The sequence below is a fragment of the Adiantum capillus-veneris genome, chromosome 23, assembly GCF_014529385.1.
Source record: "Adiantum capillus-veneris isolate H3 chromosome 23, ASM1452938v2, whole genome shotgun sequence".
In the NCBI taxonomy this organism is placed as follows: Eukaryota; Viridiplantae; Streptophyta; class Polypodiopsida; order Polypodiales; family Pteridaceae; genus Adiantum; species Adiantum capillus-veneris.
In genome coordinates, this window is record NC_140953.1 from 62,658,341 (window position 1) to 62,666,942 (window position 8,602).

The window sequence follows — 8,602 nt, forward strand, 5'->3', positions numbered from 1 at the left end:
TTGAATCAACTTCTTCTCTTCACTAATCTGAGTATCTACAACTTTGATCCCATATTCAAGAACATCAAAATCAAGTTGAAAAACTTCAAGTGCTGAAAAATCAGATTCAGACTTTGAAAGTGCAGATGCCTGAACTATTGGTAACTGAAAACTGACAACTTGAGATTGTTTTAGGTTGGAAACAGTTAACAGGTTGTTGAAAACACCATTGAGAATCGTCATCACTAAGGTAATCATCAAACTCCTCTTCATACTTCTCTAAAAGACCTTCAACCACTTCTTGTAACCTTGATATTCGACTTACGGTTGAACATGACTTCCTCTTTTTACCAACTCAACTATTATGACAGTTGTGTGTATCATCAAGAAAATCGAAAAACCAATCTAGATCCTCTCGAGCATCACACATGTCCTACTCCCATGATGCATCCTGAAAACTGTGCATAATTTGATACAACTCCTTGCACAACTTTGGCATGCAATACTTGACACAATATCCTCTTTTTGATAAGGCTTACACATGTAAGGACATCGCTTTGTAGAGTGCCAATTTTTTTGACAAATAGTGCACTTTTTCTTCTTCTTCTTTGCCTCCATAAAGCAAAGATCAAAGGCATAGCGAACAATAATAACCACATATTGAAATAACCTTCAAAAAGCTTCATAAAATAGTGTATTGCATAAACTGCATATTTTTAAGAAACAAAAATTGCCTACAACAGCAAACAGCAATTGCCTGAACTAAACTGCAATTGACTGCACAAAAACTATAAACACCTGCAACTTGTCAGCAATTGTAATTTTGATTTCCCCTGGAAGATTCGGGAAGAACTCCTCCAATAACTTTGATGTATATTCCTTAGACTCTTCCTGCGGGGTTACCCAATTCAAGAATTCTTGTGGGTGGTCTATGTCAACCAACGTATCAGCACCCTACTACATTCGTGAGTGACATATGGTTCAGGCTGAATTCGAACCAATTGCAAAAACGCTTCAACAATCCTCCCAAGATGTCAAACTTGTTTCCATCTCCACAAAGAGACACTTGCAGATCGCCAAAGTGTTAGGGGCTCACAACCCTAACGGGTAATCAATACAAGAATCATGCAGTATAAAGATAAACGAGGTAGGAGACTACACATTTAATCACAAAACTGTAGAGTAGATGAATAAGAAACACCATAATGAAGATAAGAAAGTATTGCATTCACTGTATATTCATCATCACCATTGAACTACAAAGCAAAACGCAGTACAACTACATGGAACTGCCAAAAACTGCATGTCGGTTAGTTACATCCGAAAACTGATACACACCATATGACCATTCAAATGTTTAAAACTACCTAGGCATAAATTCCTTGTGTAAACAAACCCCTAAAGATTAAATCTAAGACCTTAGTTACAATAAAAAAGTAAGTGCCACGACACATCAGGCACTAACAAGTATCTTGGGAATTTCCACAAATTAGAGAGATATTTTGGTCATTTTCCCTTTTAAAAAATACACTTAACTCTTTTCTGGTTGTGGCTCGGCACTTGGAAGCCCTGGAATTGCCTTTGTAGCTCAACACATCCCTCCTCAAATAGGTATTTCCATCTGTGCTCACTCATCGTCATTCCATCTGCCACCTTTTCGACCGTGCACGGATCTACACACAAGCAAGCTTCCACTAAATGAGAAAATTATGCTCCTTTTACTTTTGCACGTACATGCTCTTTCTCCTCACACGACATCGAGTGTCCCTTCCTACCTTGAGCTTTCGCCCTCCACCTGGCATGCCAATCGCCCCTGCTTGCTTGTGTCCCTGGCCACTTTCCCCTCCCAAACTACCTCCACCCATGCATGCCTCTTTTGTCGCCACACGTACCCTTCCTTGTATCCCCCTCCCCTTTCTTTTTAATAGCTTTTTGTTTCATTCACAAAATTTCCCAATGTATCTCCTTAGATTCCCGTTAATGAGACACTTTGGCATCAACTCTCCTTACCCTCGACACCCTAGAATATACATTTATGTCCAAGACTTTCCAAGGTTATTCGATTAATGTGACTCATTTTGCCTTTCAATTTCAAAGGTTACTATCTTTTTTGGCTCCAGATTTACCTTGCAAATTTCGAGTTTCCATTTTGTGGAATGTCTCGAGATTTCATTAGCTCAAGCATTAAGTTTTTAAAACTTGGAGCCCTCAAGTTGAGGGGTACTAATTGAACCCACATGGGTGCACGATCAAGACCTTTGGAGACTTCCCCTGAACCACACGGGTGCCTCCTAGGGCCCCCACAAATTTTCCTAGAAAAAATATGATGCCATGTCCCGTTTTGTCTCCACTTGTACATCTCTATCTCTCTTTCTCTTGGCTGCCACATCAGCCGCCTGGAGAATGATTCTCAAGCTTTGTAAATGATATGGTCGCACGTCAAAAATTGGAATAGTAACCAACGTTTGCCATATCAACACGTGGAAAATTGACTCCAGTAAACCAATCATGGCATCTAAGCCTCTGAGCAACTGAGCGTCCTCTATGTCGTCTACACAAGCTGGATGTCCCCCATCCCCTGGACATTGACGACCATTCCCTCCAAAAAGCGTTCCCACCATGGATCCCTGCATCCGCCCGTCATCATGTGGTCACCCTTTCTTTCAAGGAATGATCAGTAAATGACGATTCCCTACACCTTCACATCGACCACATTACCATGTGCATGTCACCTTGCACTTGCTCGCGCCACACATCCCATGATGTGTCATCGTCACCATGTGGCCTCTTGTCTCACGGTAGCTAGCCGCCATTCCTTTTGTCTACCATGTTTCGAGCCTTTGAAGTTTGAGTATATTGTTTTCCTTCAATTTTTCGTTGCGAAAAGCATCTTTACTTGGTTGGCCTAAATCATCCCTTGATGTACATGGGATCTAATGCATCAGCGCATACTAATGAGCAGCACAAGCTTTTGATGGCAACACAATGCAAGCTTTTAGCAACACATAATAATCAGCAGCGCAAGCTTTTAGCACACATCCCTCATCTGAGCCTGACTACACTTCTATCTTTATGACATCCACCACTTTCAATCTACATAGCAAGTTGCAATCAGGCCCTACATTTTTCTTGTCAACAAGGGGGATACATTGATTATGATTATGCAGGTTGTGTGGACACTCGGAGACCTGCATCTGGCTACGTTTTCTTGTTTGTTGATACACCGAACTCCAGTGTTAGATTGTGACAACCAAAGTGCGATTGTGCTATCAAAGAACCTCGTGTTTCATTCTAAATCGAAACACATCAAGTCAGGTATCATGTTATATGGGATTAGCAAATGCACTGAGTCAGCCAAAGTCCACACGGATAAGAAGCCAACGAATGCTCTGACAAAGATTGCATATCTTTACAGTGGTTTGCACATTGCATCGAGATGATGAACGTAAGGTGAAGCTATGGTCATGCTTCACACTTGTACAGTTGTACATACTAACCATAACACTTATAGCCACTTGAACCATGTTGGCCTTCAAGTGGGAGATTGTTAGGGTTTTGCCAAGTGGCCAATCACCCATCACTTATTCTTGGTTTTATAGAAGAATAAGAATAAGGAGTGTGAGAACTTATTCTCACATAGCTCCACCAAAATACTCTCCTCTCCTCTCCTCCTTCCCTCTTCCTGCACACACAAGCACGTAGGAATCTCCTCCCCTCAATCCTTTCTCATGTTCTTGATGACCCTTATGTATCTTGATGGAAATCTCATCAACATATCATACTAGTTTGTGCTCAATCATAATCAAAGCTAAATGTTTTTCAACGTGTGGTATTGAGTTTCTATGTGCCCTTCTTTCTTTGTGGAATGACATCGATTCCATTGTCATCGACCAAAACTTGTGGCCCATGGCACGAGTGAGAGTGGAAACCATGCTTCCTTACATGTACATATTATTTACATGGCCATATGGTATCGAGGCCTTCTCTTGAAACTGAGTTGACAATGTGCATCTCAGTACAGACACATCAAGGTTGTTTAAAAGAGATCAAAAATAATTGTCCATTGATCCTTGAGTTCTCTGTTTGATTTGGAAGGCTTCAAGAAAAGTGAGAAAAACATAAGGAAGCAAGCCTTGCCAAAAACATTTTTTTATAACCAAACATAAAAAGGATACTTACAACCATCCTGGTTTTATGGTCAAACTTAGAAGGATTTGTCAGTTTTTACACAAACTCTTTTAATTTTTACCAATTTTATTCAAGGCAAGCTCAAAATCAACCTTAGATTTTGCAATTTTAGCCGGTTAAAAGTACAGTAAACCCCAGGTTTTTTTTTTTTTTTGCGGACACTATACAAGATTCATTTGATTGTAAATTGAAGAGAAATGAAGGGTGATATGACATCTGTCATTTGGGGACAAAAAGCACGTGAAAGTGGAATCTAGGAGCTTACAACAAGCTAGGTAACACTTGGAATTCTAGCCATGGCCTCTGATACCTTCTCTTGAGGATACTGGAGATCTACCATCTCGCCTGCCATGTATTTTTCATAAGCTGCGAGATCAAAGTGGCCATGTCCACAAAGGGCCAATAAGATGACTTTCTCCTCTCCCGTCTCGCGGCAATGCTGACACTCCCTAATGGCTGCAGCAAGGGCATGAGTGGGCTCCGGAGCTGGTATTATGCCCTCCAGGCGAGCGAATTGAAGCGCAGCTGTATGAAATCGTCTATTAGATTCTATGATTTGTCAAGCAAAAACTGATTCTAGCTTGTTGTGATACTCATGAGAGAAGCTTAAAGTACCTTTAAAGCATTCAACTTGAGGGATAGCAATGGCTTCGATGTATCCAAGATTGTAAAAGTGAGAAACTAGCGGCGCCATTCCGTGATATCGTAGTCCTCCTGCAAAAAGGTTATGAAGATCAATTTCAAGAATGTGCTGGGGTGCATATCTTGGTGCGTGCGTGTGCGCATGTGTGTATATTACATATACACCTATATGTATGCACACGCACAAACACGTGTAGAGATGTATATACATACATACACATATATACATTCATGTGTGTCTATGTATATATACATAGATACACACGTATGTATACACAAACACACACATATATGTATCATGTGTGTCTATGTATACATACATATATACATAGAGATGTATATACATACATACACATATATACATTCATGTGTGTCTATGTATACATACATATATACATATGTATGTGTATATATACATAGCTCTACAATGCAAGAGACATTAGCATGCCATGATACAAGGAGAGGAATAAGCTCACCTGCATGTATGGGATCTGGGACAAAGTCGTGCCCAAGTGTATGCATCTTGAGAAGGGGAGTAATTCCTGCTGTATCTCCAAAATCATATGCATACACACCTTTAGTCAATGATGGGCATGCAGCAGGCTCTACTGCCCTGATAGTAGGGTTTATCCTGCCCTTCAATTTCTCACGGATGAAAGGAAACGCAAGCCCTGAGAAGTTTGATCCTCCCCCAGTACAGCCAATAATAACATCAGGAGTCTCTTCTACCATAGCCAGTTGCTTCAAACATTCCTCTCCAATGATTGTCTGGTGGAGAAGCACATGATTGAGGAGACTGCCAAGGCTGTACTTAGTTTCCTTATCTGCCAAGGCTGCTTCGACAGCTTCCGATACCGCCATCCCTAAGCTACCAGGGCTGGAAGGATCTGTCGCAAGGATTGCACGCCCTGCCATTGTCGCATTTGAAGGCGATGGATGCACCTTGGCACCCCATGTCTCCATCATAAGCTTCCGGTACGGCTTCTGGTCGAAAGAAGCCCGCACTTGCCATACCTATATGCAAAATATGAGGACAAAAATGTTGGCATGTTTTCTTTTATGCTCAGTGAAAATGATCTCACCTCACATCCAATACCAAAATGACTACATGCAAAAGCTAGTGCACTCCCCCATTGACCTGCACCCGTTTCTGTCGTTAGCTTTTTCACACCAGCTTGTGCATTATACCACGCCTGTGGCACTGCAGTATTAGGTTTGTGAGAGCCAGCTGGACTCACACCCTCATACTTGTAATATATTCTTGCAGGTGTCTCCAAAAATGCCTCCAAACGACGAGCTCTGTGAATAAAATTTCAACAGCTCTCAACAAGATCCTTCAAAATAAAGCTTATTTTCAACCACATTTCCTGTGAATCATAAGCCTGGGAAACGAGCGGATATTTTATACCATGTTAAGAAGCTTACCAAGACCATCTACAATCCAAACTTTGTTGATAAATTCAGAGAGGAAACAGAAATAAAATGAAAGTGCCCAAGAATTTCAAGATTGCAAATCCCCTTCATGCTCTTGCAAGAAGAATTAAAAACAGGCAAACCAAATCAAGTCTATTAGGATCACCCTGGTTTCCTAAATGACTTATTGGCACTAACGTGAAGCACTTGTGTCTCAAAGGCAGAGTGTTCCATCCTATTAGTACACCCCTTCTTGTGTCGAGACTCGATTGTATTATAACTTGGAAGTCCAATGCAGCAGCTCCTAGAATAAAAATAAGAAACTGACTTGGATAAAACACTACAAAATACGGAGTAGTCCTCAAGCTCGATCTACAACTAAAGCCAAGTTTCACATCTGTTGTATGCAACTTGGCAATGAAAATAGTGCTCACTTAATGCAGTGCCTTAGTAGGATTTCAGCACTTGAGTCACGAGTGACCTAAGTCAGCTCACCAAAGAGGATCAAAAGGATCACATCTACATTCCAATTGTGCCATCTATCTGCAATAGACGAGTGGACTATGCCTATATGCATATAGACATAGACTATGCATATATGCATCTATTGCCCAATGACTACAACATCCCCATTATTGCCATATATCCCCCTAGCCTGTCCATGGCATGATAAAAAAATAACTGAAGCGACTTTTTTCATACCTAAAAAGTGGAGTAGGTCGCCACATACTGTAAACATCGAGAACTTCTTCAGGAATATCAATGTAGGCTTGTAAAGCAACCTCCTGCTCAATCAAAGCTTGTGGGAAAAGAGGCAACAGATCATTAGGGTTCAATGGTTGTAGTGTTTTCGGATTTAACGGAGGTGGCAGCGGTCTCGGCAGGTCTGCAATGATGTTGTACCACTGTTGTGGCATGTCCTTGTCATCCAAAGTAATCTTTCTCCTAAAACCATGTTTTGAACTTCCAAGGGCTTGGTGAGCCATGGTGCAAGCGTTACATTCGGTCTTTAAATAGAACTTTCTATGAAATTCTGCAAATTTAAGGGGCAGAAAACCATTGGGAAGGTTAATTTCTCCTAAGAAGTGTAAAATTGAGCATCATATCAACTGTATAAAAGGTGTTGACCCCCCCCCCCCCCCCCCCCCCCCCTCTCTCTCTCTCTCTCTCTCTCTCTCTCTCTCTCTCTCTCACACACACACACACACACACACACCACCTAATTCCAGTTTTTCACAGAGCCACCTTCTTCTACACCAAGGCCTACAGCAGATTTTGCTACATGCAGTAGGAACCAGATCCCTTAGATCATAACATGCTTGTAAGAGAGAATTGTTTTCAACCCAAGGCAAGACCCTTCCTGCATATTACTCTAATACAACTTCAGTGGAGGTTAGACTAAGCCTAAAGATCATCATTTACCAAAAACAGACCTTGGCTTTAAATCAATGTCCCACTATGTCTTACGCTAAAAATTCATCTATGCAAGGTTCCACACAGCATCTCACACATCCCTTAAACCTTGCCTAGTTTTCTCCTGGTTTGGAGTTCAACTCTTACCGCCAGCATTCAAAGAAAAAATGGATTCTCATTCCAGATACACCCATCAATCTACACAAAGGAGTCTGGACATGCAAGTAATGAACACATGCACAGATTTTCACCATGAACCCAAGGAGAGCTCACCTGCTGCAGCACCCTTGTGAAGTTCTATAGATGGCAAAAAACTTGACGTGAGCTGGATATGGTGGGAGAGGGCGAAGGGATCTGCAGCGCTGCTGAGGCTGCGGAGCGCCATGGCCGTTACGAAGTTGACAGCTACACTTTGTGAGCTACTCCACTCCTGCGATTGAAGAACAGGCGAAGAAGGGAAGGTCTGAGGAGACCGGTTTAATACTTACATTGAGGGGTGATGCTCTCTCTCTCTCTCTCTCTCTCTCTCTCTCTCTCTCTCTCTCTCTCACACACACACACACACACACACACACACACACACACATACCTACACACACAAGCGCATTTCTCTCTCTCGCACTCTGGACTCACGTTTCTCACACACAAACTTCACATAGCACAGGCACAAAACCCTCCTCTCTGTCACACGCACGCACACCGAAGAAACGAACACACATTGAAAGGCTGATTCCCTCGTGATGAGAAAATTGAGAAAAGTCGTTGGGACTCGGGAGGCTCCAGCTAGCCTATCCAGATCTTCCTAGTTATCTTTTTTTCCACTGCAGCTCCAAGATACGTACTGGAGAGACGTTAGACCGGTGGGACTCTGGAGCAGTGCTCGAAAAAAACTTTATTCCAAAAACTTGGCAAAACTACACATGTGAAACAACACAGGTAAATTGACAAAATTTGAAGGTTTTCTTAC

The 8,602-nt window shown here is 41.8% G+C and overlaps 1 protein-coding gene across 1 annotated transcript; it reads right to left on the reverse strand.

Moving 5' to 3' along the window:
• Positions 1 to 4,245: 4,245 nt before the first annotated feature.
• On the reverse strand, positions 4,246 to 8,381 carry TSBTYPE2 (tryptophan synthase beta type 2). The gene is made up of 6 exons (XM_086497189.1): positions 7,909 to 8,381; positions 6,925 to 7,255; positions 5,892 to 6,108; positions 5,286 to 5,823; positions 4,783 to 4,881; positions 4,246 to 4,692 (listed from the first exon to the last, which is right to left on the reverse strand). Exons 1-6 carry the CDS (start codon positions 8,018 to 8,020, stop codon positions 4,439 to 4,441), a joined length of 1,551 nt encoding a protein of 516 aa, XP_086353315.1. The 5' UTR covers positions 8,021 to 8,381; the 3' UTR covers positions 4,246 to 4,438.
• Between the last annotated feature and the right edge of the window lie 221 nt (positions 8,382 to 8,602).